At 36.1% G+C, this 16,411-nt stretch overlaps 1 protein-coding gene across 1 annotated transcript in view; it reads right to left on the bottom strand.

The window, feature by feature from the left end:
• Nucleotides 1-16,411, bottom strand: part of CATSPERB (cation channel sperm associated auxiliary subunit beta) — a 188,590-nt gene that overhangs the window by 166,011 nt on the left and 6,168 nt on the right. The window contains exon 4 of the mRNA XM_037835252.1: nucleotides 2,465-2,525. Within this exon, the coding sequence (XP_037691180.1) occupies nucleotides 2,465-2,525 (61 nt within the window). The remainder of the gene's footprint in view (nucleotides 1-2,464; nucleotides 2,526-16,411) is intronic.

Below are 16,411 nucleotides of genomic sequence, written 5' to 3'. Positions count from 1 at the left end.
AATTGCTTATAGCAGATTTATTTATAATTGCCAAAAAGTGGAAACAACATAAATGTCCTTCAACAAAATATACTATAGTACATTCATCCAATGGATGTACTATAGTACATGGAATGGAAGAAATTACAACATAGATGAGTCTCAAATGGATTATGCTAAGTGAAAAAGTGAAAGAAGACAGACTGAAAAGGACACATATTGTATGATTCCATTTTTTACTTTGGAACAGGCAAAACACTAGGAACAGAAAACAGATCAGTGGATATCAGAGCCTGGGAAAAAATGAGGAGTTAACTACACGTAGGGTAATTTTTTGTGGTGATGAAACTGTTCTGTACCTTGATTATAGTGATTACACATTGTCTGCATTTGTGAACTGCAGTTTTCATTAAACTGGATGCTTAAAAGAGTATATTTTACTGAATGTAAATAATAACTTATTTTTTTAAAAAATAGCAAATTATGAAAAATAAGTCACGAAGGTACTCTTTTTACTTTGACAGTTACACACAATTCAAACTTCAAAGTGCACTTTCTAGCTATTGCTAAGTCTTCATTAGGCCTCCACGGTTTGATTTAAACCATTTAAAAATGGAGATAACAACAGTACCTACCTCACAGGATGGTTCTGAGAAATAAATGACTTAATGTAGGTAGTGTTTAGAGCAAGGCTGACATATCATTAGAACTAAATAAAAGCTACCTGCTATTTTTACTTTGACAACACCCATTTCACCCTCTTTGTTGATCTCAACTACTTTTCCCAGGATTTTACATCTACATAATATTCAAATTCATGGCAAAGCATTAAATAGCATATGAATAAGGAGGAAAAAGTGAATGAGTGAATATGGTCCCCTTCCCCTGAACATTTTCCTGATTCTTAGCATGTTACTACCTACATAGACCATTTCCTTTGTTCTATTACAGTACTCAAATATATATCTTTTTATTCAGTCCAGGGGGTTGTGTCAGGATAGGCAGAACTCTAGTCTCTTTCCATAACATCCTTAGGTTCTCATATCACCTCTGTTTCTAACTATACCATTAGAATCAATATATTTCTGAAATTAAAGTTTCTAACAAGAAAGTGAAAATAACATGTGATATTTACTACTTCAATTGCCAAATTAATGTCAATATCATGCTAAGCATCTAAAATAACTATCCGCCATTATACTGATAACAGTTAAGTGAAAGTATATAAAAAAGAATATAATTTTCAGAACAAATTCCTTGAAAAAAATCACAAAAGTTCCAATAGGAGATTAATTTGAAAATGAGATGAATAAAGGGTAAGGATAGTAATACAATCCATGTCAGATATTACAGTATTGAAACTTCTTTTACAGACTTTTATCTTTGGCATGTCCTTATCTATAGAGTCTTCTCTATCATTTCTGCTATACTTTCACTTTCCCAACCCCATTCACTCTGTAAGACCAGAGTTTGGGATGTCCTTTACCCCCATACCTAGAAGGGTTGGCCTGTATGATTCCCCCATCCCACCCTCCCACTTCTATATCCCCTGCCACATTTGATTGGCATGGAAGTAGATGATAGATAAAAGCTAGACTAATTGAAGGTACTCTCTTGGGAATTTGGAATTGGGCTGGCCTCTAGAAAAAAGATACGTAAAAATTAAACAGCAGTTAAGCAATTTAGAAAGGCAGTCCGTCAAGCAAGAAAAAGAAAAGCAGATTCACAGAAAAATACAAATAAGAGAGGGTAAAAGTATTCCCAGGGTTCTTGATGGTTTTCCATTTCTTACTTCTAATTCCTTCCTATGACCTGACTGCATTTTTGTCTTTGGGTACAATGACAAAAATACATTTCCTTTTTTCCTTAAGTGAAGTCGAGTTGGTTTCCCTTTCTTGCACCTAACATATTAAAATAATATATTCTCAATAATTCTTTTTAACCATGAGAATGTATCTCATGTCTGAAGATCTAGTTCAATTCACTTGCTCAATACTCACTGCTCCTTGAATTTCACTTTCCTCTGGTTTCCATTTGAGTATCTACAGTAGCTTATAAAGCTAGACTGCCATGTAACACTTTAACCAGGAGATTCCATAGAAAAATAATCCAATATATATTACAGACTATAAAATTTTAATGACTCAGATTTAGTAAAATCAACTAGTACTCGAAGTTCTCAATATAATTTCCAAATTCTATAAAACGACTTTAATTTAAATAAAGGATAATATAAATATTATATATATCAAAACCGTCTACGTATAAAATGATTTTCAGATAAAATATAGGCTGTTTAAAGTTTAATCTCAGATAAACAAAAATATTTTATTATAAATATGTTCCAAATACTCCATGGGACATGTACATGGGAAAACAATATTACATGGTACAACAAATAATTTTTTAATATAATAATTTTTAAGTGGCTAAATCTGAAAATCCAGACTCTGTAACTAAAATAATTAATTCAGATCACTCTTACCTGTGCTTTTTGTGATGTTTTCTCTTGGTATATCAATCAACCAGTAAACCCCATCACTGAACTTGAATAAAGAAGACATCAGAAAACAATGCTTTACAATGTTAATAGCAACATTTATTTTTGCATATTTTACACTATCTTTTAAAAAAGAAAATTAAACAAATACATCCAATTATCATGTGTATACCCTGGAATAGCTTGTTTTCTTTTAAAGACTAGTTACACAACAATTATTTTTTTTCATCTAGCCCTACATTACTCCAGAAAGCCTGAAGACATTTTATACAAAGATACATATGATACAAGATTATGACAAATTTTAAATAGCCCAAAACAAATGCAGAAAAACAAATTAATGAAGTTGTTACCAAAATGCATGCCAGAACATTGTATACACATACAAGAGATAAGGGAACCATTTCCTGGCATTTACTAGGAGGCCCTTCTTGATGAAGAAAAGCTTGAATGCTCACTTCAATGATGTTTTGTAAGCTATGAACAGAAAGAAGGTTTTAATGTTTTGGTACACTGGAAATGTCCTAGCATGTTCTGATTCTAATCTAATCTAATCTAATAAATTGGTATCTCTGGTTTTGAGTAATTCAATAAATCATGATGGAAAAAGTCAGTAGCCACATAGGTTAAATTATGCACCCTAGAAAATCATGTTCTGAAAATTAATCCACTCTGGTAAGTGTGAATCCATGTGAAACAGGACCTTTTGAAGATTTTTTTTTTAGTTAAGGTGTGGCCAATTAAATCAGAACGGGTTTTAATCCTACAACTAGAAACCTTATAGAGAAGGTTACAGAGAGAAAGGCATGGGAAGAAGCTGGAAGTTAATGGAACCTGGAAGATAAATAAGAGGACATTGCCATGTGATAGAAAAGCCAAGGACCCAAAGATAACGGGCAACTGGCCTCAGAATGCCACAGTCTTCAGGGAGAGAGCATCAATTTGCTGATACCACAAATTTTGACTTCTCCTGGTCTCAAAACAATGAGCCATAAATTCCTATCATTTAAGTCAACCTATTTTATGGGGTTTGGTTTAGGAGATGGGAAACTAAGAGAAGACATATGAAAAAATGTCAGATCTCTACCTCATCCTACACTAAACCTCCAAATGGATCGAAAATACAAGAAAAAATTAAAATGGTAAAATTCTAAAAATAAAATATGGGAATATTTCAAAATTGAATTGTGACATGGGAAAGGCCCCTCTAACTATGATAGTAAGTCCAAAGTTGCATAAATTTGACTCAATTTAAATAGAAGAAACATTCACTGAAAAATTCCCAACTCTTATGAAAGACAGAAAATTACAGATTCAAGAAGTACACCGTACCCCAAACAGAATAGATCCCAATAGACCTACTCCAAGACACTTACTGATCAGATTGTCCAATGTCAAAGACAAAGAGAGAATTCTGAAAGCAGCAAGATAAAAGCAATTCATCACATACAAGGGAAGGTTGATAAGACTATGTACAGATTTCTCTGCAGAAACCATGAAGGCGAGAAGACCGTGGCATGATATATTTAAGATACTGAAAGAGAAAAAACTGCCAACCAAGAATTCTATATCCAGCAAAACTGTCCTTCAAAAATGAGGGAGAGATTAAAATATTTTCAGACAAACAGACACTGAAAGAGTTTGTGAATAAGAGACCAGCACTATAAGAAATACTAAAAGGGAGGAGATAAGATGGTGGCATAGAGAGGAGTGGAAGACTGTTAGTCCTCCCTGGAAGAAATCATAAACAACCAAAAAACTAGTAAATGACCTGGAATAACTGCAGGGAGACAAATGTGACTGTCTGCTCATCATCCACCAGCCTGAATTGGGAGGAATGCCTGAGATTGCAGCATAAAATCTGTAAGTAAAAACTGTGGACCTACATCAAGAGCCGAGAGCTGAGAGTCCCTCCCTCACAGAAGCCTCACGGTGCTAGAGAGCAGCACTCTCCAAACAAGCTAGTGTACCTCAGCCCAGCTCCAACTGGGGTTTTAATGTTAACTGCTCAATACAGACAGCGAATCCTCAACAAGCAGAGGCTTTTGGTGACAACTGACCTTGGGAGAGTCAGGGGTCATATCTGTCTCAGGACAGGGAGCCCAGAGGATCAGGTACTATGTCTGGCTGATGGGTGAATCTGGGAGCTTTCTGTCCCTTTCTCTCTCTGTGGAGAAAGCCTCAGCCATTTTCAGCCTGCAGTGCTTTGCAGTAAAGAAAGCCTCAGCCATTTTTAAATCACAGCACTTTGACCTGCAGAGTCAGAGAAAAAAAGAACTTACTGATATACAAATGACCTCTCTGGAGGGGGCATAGCCTCCCAAGAGGAAAGGAAGGGGCCCAGCTCTACTGCCTGCCTTACTGGAACCAGACCCCAAAGCCTGGGGGAGGAGAGCCATGGGCCACACTCTCTTATACCAGCTGGTGATAGGCTGACAGGTGCACCTGCCGGGCAGAAAAGCACAGGGTGTATAAATCCTCTAAGAAAAACCATCAGGGAAATATATTTTCTCCTTCTGTGACCTGAGCCTGCTCTCATCTGGGAAAACCTGATTGGGGTGGCCTAGGATGTCAGATGTCTAGACAACAGAAAACTACAACCTACACTAAGAAAACTAAAGTTATGGCCCATTCAAAGGAACAAACGTACACTTCAACTGAGATACAGGAATTTAAACAACTAATGCTAAATCAATTAAAAAAGTTTAGAGAAGATTTGGCAAAAGAGATAAAGGCTATAAAGATAACACTTGGCATACATAAGGCAGAAATTGAAAGTTCAAAAAAACAACTAGCAGAATCTATGGAAATGAAAGGCAAACACAAGAGATGAAAGACACAATGGAAACATACAACAGCAGATCTCAAGAGGCAGAAGAAAACACTCAGGAACTGGAGAACAAAACACCTGAAAGCCTACACGCAAAGGAGCAGATGGAGAAAAGAATGAAAAAATATGAGCAATGTCTCCAGAAACTTAAGGACAAAACAAAGTACAAGAATGTACATATCATTGGTGTCCCAGAAGAAGAGAAGGCAAAAAGGGGCAGAAGCAATAATAGAGGAAACAATCAGTGAAAATTTTCCATCTCTTACGAAAGACATAAAATTACAGATCCAAGAAGCACAGCATACTCCAAACAGAATAGATCTGAATAGGCCTACGCCAAGACACTTAATAATCAGATTATCAAACATCAAAGACAAAGAGAGAATCCTGAAAGCAGCAAGAGAAAAGGAATCCATCACATACAAAGGAAGCTTAATAACACTATGTGCGGATCTCTCAGCAGAAACCATGGAGGCAAGAAGGAAGTGGTGTGATATATTTAAGATACTGAAAGAGAAAAACCACCAACCAAGAATCCTATATCCAGCAAAGCTGTCCTTCAAATATGAGGAAGAGCTCAAAATATTTTCTGACAAGCAGACAATGAGAGACTTTGTGAACAAGACACCTGCCCTACAGGAAATACTAAAGGGAGAACTACAGAGTGATAGGAGAAGACAAGAGTGCATGGTTTGGAACACAATTTTGGGAGGTGGTGGCACAGCAATGTAAGTACACTGAACAAAGATAACTATGAATACAGTTGAGAGAGGAAGGTTGGGAGCATATGAGACACCAGAAGAAAGGAGGAAAGATAAAGACTGGGACTGTATAACTCGGTGAAATCTAGTGTTAAACAATTGTGATAAAATGTACAAATATGTTCTTTTACGAGGGAGAACAAGCAAATGTCAACCTTGCAAGGTTTTAAAAATGGGGAGGCACTGGGGGAGGGATGCAAGCAATGTAAACTAGAGACTGTAACTAACAGAATCATTGTATTATGCTTCCTTTAATGTAACAAAGGTGATATACTAAGGTAAATGCAGATAAGAGGGGAGGATAGGGGAGGTGTGTTAGACACTTGACATTGGTGGTGTTGTCTGACTCTTTACTCTACTTTGATTTAAGGTTATCTTTCCTTTTGCTGCTTCCTAGCTGTCATTTTTTTCCTCTTTCTTTTGCCTCTCTACATTCTTTGACTCTCCCTCCTGCCTTCTGGAAGAAATGTAGATGCCCTTATATAGATAGTGGTGAAGGTAGTGAACACATAAATATGTGACCATACAGAGAACCATCAATTGTTTACTTAGGATGGAATGTATGACATGTGAACAAAACCATCTTTAAAAAAAAAATGGGTTGATGACAAAACCTCGAGGGCAATATACTGAGTGAAATAAGCCAGACACATAAGGACAAATATTGCAGGGTCTCACTGATAGGAACTAATTATAATATGTAAACTCATAGATATGAAATATAAGGTACCAAGATATAGGATGAGGCTAAAGAATGGGGAGCAGTTGCTTAATATGAGCAGAATGTTCAACTAGGATGAACTTAAATGTTTGGAAATGAACAGAGGTGTGGGTAGCAAGATGTGAGAATAACTAACAGTGCTGAATAGTGCATGAATGAGGTGGAAAGGGGAAGCTCAGAGTCATATATGTCAACAGAAGGAAAGTTGGAGGTCAAAAGATGTGAATGTATAAAACTGAATCCTATGGTGGGCAACGTCCATGATTAACTGTACAAATATTAGAAATCTCTTCCATAAACCAGAACAAATGTATGACAATACAATTAGAAGTTAATAACAGAGGGGCATATAGGGAAAAAATATATAACTATTAGAAACTATATACTACAGTTAGTAGTATTTCAACTTTCTTTCATAAACAGTAACAAATGTACTATACCAATACTACGAGTCAACAATTGAGGGGGGTTGGTTAGGGATATGGGAGGATTCGAATTTCCTTTTTTTTTTTTTTTTTTTCTTTTTTTATCTTTGGCTTTATTTCTTGCCTGGAGTAACGAAAAGTTTCTAAAAATTGAACAGAAATTAAGTGTGGTGATGGATGCACAACTGTATGAGGGTACTAGGGGCAACTGACTGTACACTTTGGATCTTTGGATAATTGTATGGTATGTGAACAGTCTCAATAAAAATTTAAAAAAAAAATTTAGGGATAAAATAGAGCAAAACTTCTGCCATAGTATAATTAATGACGTCAACATAGTTAATTGTCAAATGTTTTATTCTTTCTGGAAATAACTTCATTTAAAAATATACTCATAAGGGAATTAAGACCTAGATTCTAAGCTCTTGCAGCAGTCACATTTGTTCCTAAGCTTTAATTATTATTTCTAAATTCTGGGATGCTTTGCTCTCTGTGTGTAACTTAATATCTCCCTAGAACTTTGGGGGTCTTTGTGACATCTGAGACTGAAAGTTAAAGTTCTCCAGCTCTAAAAGTGCTAGAGAAGCAGCATTAATTCTAACAACAACAACAACAAAAACCCTCCATACATCAGCTGTTAAAAAAAAAACTAAAGAAAGAAACAAACTTCAATTGAAGAGGTGAATGGGGCTAATCTAATTAAAGACTAAAGGGAATCAGAAAAAAAAAGAAATACTAAAAGGAGTACTAAAGGCTGATAGGAAAAGACAGGAGAGAGAGGTTTGGATAAGAGTGTAGAAATGAAGACTATCAGAAAGGGTAAAAGGAGAGAGAGAAAAAATAAGATATGACATATAAAATCCAAAAGACAAAACGGTAGAAGAAAGTACTGCCCTTACAGTAATAACACTAAATGTTAATGGATTAAACTCCCCAATAAAAAGACGGGCTGAGGGATGAAAATGGCAGATTAGGGGAGACAGGGCAAAACAACATCTCCATGAAAAATACTAGATAAAAGACAGAAAGTGCTCCAGAGCACCAGTTCCAGCAATGCACCACCTGGACAAGGTCTGCTAAATCCACAGGGACTGTGCACTTGGTGAAACTGGGACTCTGCATTCTGAAACGAGTGAGTGAGCCTGCTGGAGAATTGGCAGCCATGCCATGGTCATGGTAAAGTGGGGGTTGGCATTTGGAGACGGATTAGTTAAAAACCCAAAAGCAACTGCAGATCTGGCAGTGAGAGCCACACAGTGAAGTGCGGCGGAAACTGCTCCCCCACAACCCGTGGGCATGCCTCAATATCTGGCATGAACGATAGCCTTTTGCACAACTGCAGCTAATTGTCTTGGAGCTAGGAAGGTGGAGGTCAGCATAAAGGGGAAAACAACCATACCCCATACAGCTATCTTCCCAGTGGGCTTGGAACACTCCTGCCCAGCGCTGCAGCCCAGCGCTATGGTGCACAACCCTGTGTGGCAGGAAGTGTTTCCCACAACATGCACACACACCTCAATATCTGGCCTGGATGATAGCTTTTCACAAACCCACAGCTAATTGTCCAGAGCTAGTAAGGCAGAGGTGTGAGAAATAGAGGAAATGACCACACCCCATGCAGCCATCATTTCAGAGGGCTGGGAATGCCTCTAACAGCCCTGAGGCTCAGAAATTCCCTTGGGGGACTGCACTCACCTATGACATAGCACAGTCCTCCCTAAGCAGAGACCCTAGGAGGGCGCGGCTTGGAAGAGGGACCCACTCGGAAGTCCCAGGGACCATACACCAATACCAGGGATTGTGGATCCACGGCAGAGACAAACTATGGCGAGAATGAACCAAAGGTTTATATTCCTGCAACAGCTTTAAATATCCAGGAACACCTGGGAGTTTTCATTATTAAAGCTGCCCTCCCTTTCTAACCACTCAGACACACACCCCACATTCAGAGTGGGCACCACCAACTACACATGGAAACTTGGTGCACCAATTGGACCCCCACAAGATTCAGACCCCCACTCACCACAAAGACCTTTGGGGAGAACTGGCTTGAGGGGAATAGGTGGCTTGCAGATGCCACCTGCTTGTTAGTCAGAGTAAGGGTACCCCATCAAGCTGCAGATCTGACAAATTAGAGATAATTGTTCTAATAAGTCTACATATCCAAAAGAACCTTATCAAGATAAACAAATGCCAAGAGGCCAAAAACAACAGAAAATTTTAAAGCATATGAAGAAACCAGAAGATATGGATAACCCAAACCCAAACATCTAAATAAAAGGTGAGAGGAGACACACTACTTGGAGCAATTAATCAAAGAACTAAAGACAAACAAAGAGATCATGGCACAGGATATAAAGGACATTAAGAAGACCCTAGAAAAGAAAAGAGTAAATTAAAAAAAAAATAGATGATCTTATGGAAATAAAAGAAACTGCTGACCAAATTAAAAAGATTCTGGATACTCACAGTACTAAACTAGATGAAGCTGAACAGAACAGAAAGTGAAAGAACAAAAGAAAGAATGGGAAAAAATTCAAAAAAATTGAAATGGAGCTCAGGGATACAATGGACAATATAAAACACCCAATTATAAGAGTCACTGGTGTTCCAGAAGGGGAAGAGAAGGGTAAAGGTCTAGGAAGAGTATTCAAAGAAACTATTGGGGAAAACTTCCCAAACCTTCTAAACAACATAAATACACAAATCATAAATGCCCAACGAACTCCAAATAGAATAAATCCAAATAAAACCACTCCGAGACATATTCTGATCAGATTGTCAAATGCTGAAGAGAAGGAGAAAGTTCTGAAAGCGGCAAGAGAAAAGCAATTCACCACTTACAAAGGAAACAGCAAAAGACTAAACAGTGACTACTCAGTGGCCACCACGGAGGCAAGAAAGCAGTGTCATGACATATTTAAAATTCTGAAAGAGAAAAATTGCTAACCAAGAATTCTTTATCCAGCAAAGCTCTCCTTCATATTTGAGGGAGAGCTTAAAATTTTCACAGACAAACAAATGCTGAGACAATCTGCTAATAAGAGATCTGCTCTACTTGAGATACTAAAGGAAGCCCTACCAACAGAGAAACAAAGAAAGGAGAGAGACATATGGAGAAAAGTTTGATACTAAAGAATTTCAGTATGGATATGTTAAATGACATTAAAAGAGAGAGGGAAAAAATATATCTGAAAAACATAAACCAAAGGATAGGATGGCTGATTCAAGAAATGCCTTCACAGTAATAACATTGAATATAAATGGATTAAACTCCCCAATTAAAAGATATAGATTGGCAAAATGGATCAAAAAATATGAGTCATCAGTATGTTGCCATACAAGAGACTCATCTTAGACACAGGGACAAAAAGAAATTGAAAGTGAAAGGATGGAAAAAAATATTTCATGCAAGCTACAGCCAAAAGAAAGTAGGAGTAGTAATATTAATCTCAGATAAAATAGACTTTAAATGTAAGGATGTTATGAGAGTCAAAGAAGGCCACTACATACTAATAAAAGGGACAATTCAACAAGAAGAAATAACAATCATAAATGTTTATGCACCCAATCAAGGTGCTCCAAAATATGAGACAAATGTTGGCAAAACTAAAGGAAGCAATAGATGTTTCCACAATAATTGTGGGAGAATGCAACACATCACTCTCTCCTATAGATAGATCAACCAGACAGAAGACCAGTAAGGAAACTGAAAACCTAAGCAATCTGATAAATGCATTTGAATTAACAGATGTATACAGAACATCACATCCCAAATCACCAGGATACACATACTTCTCTAGTGCTCATGGAACTTTCTCCAGAATAGATCATATGCTGGGACATAAAACAAGGCTCAATAAATTTAAAAAGACTGAAATTATTCAAAGCACATTCTCTGATCACGATGGAATACAATTAGAAGTCAATAACCATCAGAGACTTAGAAAATTCAAAAACACCTGGAGGTTAAACAACACACTCCTAAACAATCAATGGGTTAAAGAAGAAATAACAAGAAAAATTGCTAAATATATAGAGATGAATGAAAATGAGAACACAACATATCAAAACCTACGGGATGCAGCAAAAGCGGTACTGAGGGGGAAATTTATAGCTCTAAATGCATACATTAAAAAGGAAGAAAGAGCTAAAATTGAAGAGCTAATGGAGCAACTGAAGAAGCTATAAAATGAATAGCAAACTATTCCTAAACCAAGTAGAAGAAAAGAAATAATAAGGATTAAAGCAGAAATAAATGACATAGAGAACAAAAAAAAAGAGAGAATAAATAACACCAGAAGTTTGTTCTTTGAGAAGATCAACAAGATTGACAAGCCCCTAGCTAGACTGACAAAATCTAAATGAGAGAAGACCCAAATAAACAAAATAATGAATGACAGAGGCTACATTACTGTGGAGCCTGAAGAAATTAAAAAATTATAAGAGGATACTACGAACAGCTGTATGCTAAGTGTTCTGGTTTGCTAATGCTGCCAGAATGCAAAACACCAGAAATGGATTAGCTTTTATAAAAGGGTGTTTATTTGGTTACACAGTTACAGGCTTAAGGCCATAAAGTGTCCAAGGTAACACATGAGCAATCGGGTACCTTCACTGGAGGATGGCCAATGATGTCCGGAAAACCTCTGTTAGCTGGGAAGGCATGTGGCTGGCATCTTCTCCAGAGTTCTGGTTTCAAAATGGCTTTCTCCCAGGACGTTCCTCTCTAGGCTTCAGCTCCTCAAGAATGTCACTCTTAGTTGCTCTTGGGGCATTTGTCCTCTCTTAGCTTCTCCGGAGCAAAAGTCTGCTTTCAAAGGCCATCTCCAAAATGTCTCTGTAAGCTGAAGCACCTCTCTCAGCTCCTGTGCATTCCTCAAACTGTCCCTCTTGGCTGTAGCAAGCTCGATCCTTCTGTCTGAGCTCATATATGCTCCAGTAAACTAATCGAGGCCCATGCTGAATGGGTGAGGCCACACCTCCATGGAAAATATCCAATCAGAGTCATCACCCACAGTTGGGTGGGGCACATTTCCATGGAAACAACCTAATCCAAACATTCCACTTAATCCCCACTAATATGTCTGTCCTCACAAGACTGTATCAAAGAACATGGCTTTTTCTGGGGGACATAATATACACAAACCAGTATACCCCCTTTCAATATGAAGAAGTTAGGGTGATCACTGCCTAGACCCCCCTGAAGACAGAGAAAGAGATTAAGTGAGAGGAAGGGGTAGCAACAAACAAGATAAGATTTAACAAATGTCTGTGAATACTGAAACTTCATATAAATATATTGTTTTTAGATGCTGGGGTGTTGGAATAGCAGGAAGGAGGTAAATGACATGGTGGAACTGTAACCTAGAACATTCTTTGAAATTTGCTCTATAGCTACTCATTGAATTGTGCTTTGAAAGTCTTCACCTTTCTGTATATACGTTATATTTCATAATAAGGAAAGAACTGAAATTTTAGAACCGTAACCCATAATAATTTTTGAAATTACCTATGTAACTGATTGTTGAGTTGTACATAGAAAGTTAACACCTTTCTGTATGCATGTTACATTTTACAATAATGGAAATGGCTGAAATGGCTGAAATTGCTCTCTAACTACTTGTTAAATCAAACTTTGAAAGTTATCACTGTTATGTATACATGTTAAAGTTCACAATAAAAAACTGCATTAAAAAAAATCCTAGTAGAAAAATGAACAAAAGTATACAGTTCAGAAAAGGAAATATAAATATCTCTTAAACATATGAAAATATTCTTAATATCTTTAATCATAAGAGAAATGAAAAGTAAAGTACCATATAACACTATTTTCCACCTTCTAGATTGAAAAAGTTCAAAAAGTGTTATCAACTATTTGTTTGTGAAGGTGTGAGGGATATAGGCACTCATGAATCATTGGTAGGAGTGTAAATTGACATAGAGGCTAATTTGGCAGTATCTTTCAAAATTTTGAGTGCATAACCTTTTACCCAGAAATTTCCCTGTAGTAATTTATCCTATATTATACTCATACATGTTTGAAATAAAATGTGTTCGAAAATATTCTTCTTGCAGAAGAGTGCAACCTGTAAAATTTTCATCAGGTATGTATAATAATCTAGCCACATAATGGAATCTAATCAGTCTAGCCCAGGTGGCAGAGAGCTGAAACATTACTGGCTTGATTTGTCAGAGGAAGAGCTTGGGGTTGACAGAGGATTTGTAAATTTAAGGGGAAAATTCCAGGGACAAGGGAAATGCAAGAAGGGTGAAACTTAAAATCTAAATATAATTTGAGCAAAACAGGTGCAGAGGAGAAACCCCCACCCCCACCCCAACCTGAGGTTCAGGTTTTTAAAAAAATCAGCAGTGAAAGCTGAAAAAACTGAGCAGAAATATCAGCTGCCAAAACCGTTGGTAAGAAAGTTTGAAGTTTGAACCAAAAACAAGTTATCTCCCTTTTAGAACAGAATAACAAGAAATCCTCAGAAGAACATAATAGAATCCAGAATTGCTACAGCTTATTTTCTTTCATGTCCAGTGTTCAACCAAAAATGACAAGACATGAAAAGAAACAGGAAAGTGTAAGCTATGCTCAGGAAAAAAGGTAAAAATAAACTGACTAACAATGACTCTAGACAGCAGACAAAGACTTCAAAGCAGATGTGTACAAAGATTTATGGAAAATGTTGTCCTAGTGAGTTAATGGATAGGAAGTCTCAAGATAGAAATGAAAAATATAAAAATAAAACCAAATGGAAACAATAACAGTATAATAACAAATGAAAAATTCACCACATAGGTGAAAAGCAGATAGGAGATGTGAACTTGAAGTGAACTTGAAGATACAGCAATTGAAATTATCTGAACTGATAAGTGGGGGAAAGAATGAAGAAAAATGAACAGGGCCTTAGAGACCTGAGCGACAACATCATATGCTCCAACATGTGCATACTTGGTGGACCAGCAAGAAAACCACTTAACCCAAATCAGGTTAAATACAAAGAGAAAGTCTTAAAAGCATCCAGAGAAAAACGACACAAAATATACAGGGACAATAATAAAATAAAATAAAATAAAATAATTGTGTATATATAATATATATTATTTAATTATAAAATTAACTGCAGACTTCTCATTCAAACACCGATAGCCAGATGACATTAGCATGGAATATTCAAAATACTGAAAGAAAATGAAAAGGCAATCAGAAATTCTATATCTAACAAAACACTTTTTGTTATAAATGTGTTATAAAAACCTTTATAAATGAAGGTGACCACTAAAAATCTACTAGAACAAGTTCAGCAAGGATTTTTGGGAATCAAGATAAAATACAAAAATTGATTGTATATCTACACTCTTGAGATGAACAATATGAAAGTGAAATTAAGAAAACAATTCCCTTTACAATAGCATCAAAAAGAATAAAATATTTAGGAATAAATTTAACAAAAGAAGTGTAAGACTTATACTCTCAAAAGTATAAAACACTGTTTAAAAAATTATAGAAATTCTAAATAAATGGAAAGACATCCCATGTTCAAGGATCAGAAGACCAAGCAGTTGGAGGACTCACATTTTCCAAATTCAAAACTTACTGTAAGGCAACAGTAAATCAAGACAGTGTGGTCCTGGCACAAGGATAGGCATATTGATCAATGTAACAGAATTGAGAATTTGAAAATAAATAAATCATTTATAGTCAATTGATTTTCAACAAGAGTCCCAAAACAATTCAATGGGGAAAGAATAATGTTTTCATTAATAGTGCTAGTTAGACCCCTAACTCACACCATATAAAAATTAACTCAAAATGGATCAAAGATCTAAACTTAGGAGCTAAAACTATAAGATTCCTAGAAGAAAACTCAGGGATAAATTTTTGTGACCTTGGGTTAGCAATCGTTTCCTAGGTATGGCACCAAATGCACAAGCAAGAAAGGAAAATAGATAAGTTGCATTTTATCAAAATTTAAAACTTCTGTGCTTCAAAGGACTCTATCAAGAAAGTAAAAAGACAACCCACAGAATAACAGAAAATATTTGCAAATCCTATATCTGAAAAGGACCTGTATCTAGAATATGTAAAGAACTCTAAAACTTAATAATAAAAAGACAAATAACCCTATTAAAATTGGTAAAGATCTGAATAGACATTTTTCTAAGGAAGACATACAGTGGCCAACAAATACATGAAAAGATGCTCACATAAGTCACCAGAGAAATGAAAATCAAAACAATAATTAGATACCACTTCACACCTACTAGGAAGGCTGTCATCAAAAAGCCAGATAATAGCAAGCGTTGGTGAGGATGTGCAGAAATTGGAAACCTCATACTTTGTTGGTGGGAATGTAAAATTGTGCAGCCACAAGGAAAACAATCTGGTAGTTCCTCAAAGTGTTAAATACTGACCCATCAATTGCACTCCTAGGTATATATCCAAGAGAAATGAAAACATATCCACACAAAAATTTGCACAAGAATCTTCAGAGTAGCATTATTCATAAAAGCCAAATATGTGGAAACAACCCAAATGTCCATCTATGGATGAATGAATAAACAAAATGTGGTATATTCATACAATGGAATATTTTTTGGCAATAAAAAGAAATGAAATACTGATGCATGCAACAATTTGGATGAACTTTGAAAACATTAATGCTAAGTGAAAGAAGCCAGTCACAAAAGTCCATGTATCATATGATTCCATTCATTTATATGAAATGTCCAGAATAAGCAAATATATAGAGACAGAAAGTATATTACTGGTTGCCTAGACTGAAGGAGAGAGGTAGTAGGAGAATGAGTAGTGTTAATAAAAAGGTAACTAAAAGGTACAGGGTTTCTTTGAGGGGTCATGAGAATGTTCTAAATGGATTGAAGTGATGGTTGCACAATCTGACTAGACCTAAACCCAATGAACCGTAACCCTTTAAATGGGTGAACTGTATGGTATGTGAATTATATCTGTATATAGCTGTTAAAAAAATGAAGGTGTAATAAAGACATTTTCAGGTGTGGAAAAAAAACCCCCAAAAAACAGAGAATTCATTGCCAGCATAATCACACTATAAGAAATGCTAAAAGAAATCCCTCAGGCCAAAGAAAAATGATCATATGGCAATCTGTATCTACCTAAATGAATGAAGAGTAGCGGAAATGGTAAATATATAAGGAAATATTATA

This window comes from Choloepus didactylus, chromosome 4 (assembly GCF_015220235.1).
Source record: "Choloepus didactylus isolate mChoDid1 chromosome 4, mChoDid1.pri, whole genome shotgun sequence".
NCBI classification, from domain to species: Eukaryota; Metazoa; Chordata; class Mammalia; order Pilosa; family Megalonychidae; genus Choloepus; species Choloepus didactylus.
The sequence above is the reverse complement of the archived record's forward strand: the minus strand, read 5'-3'. Positions and strand labels throughout refer to the sequence as shown.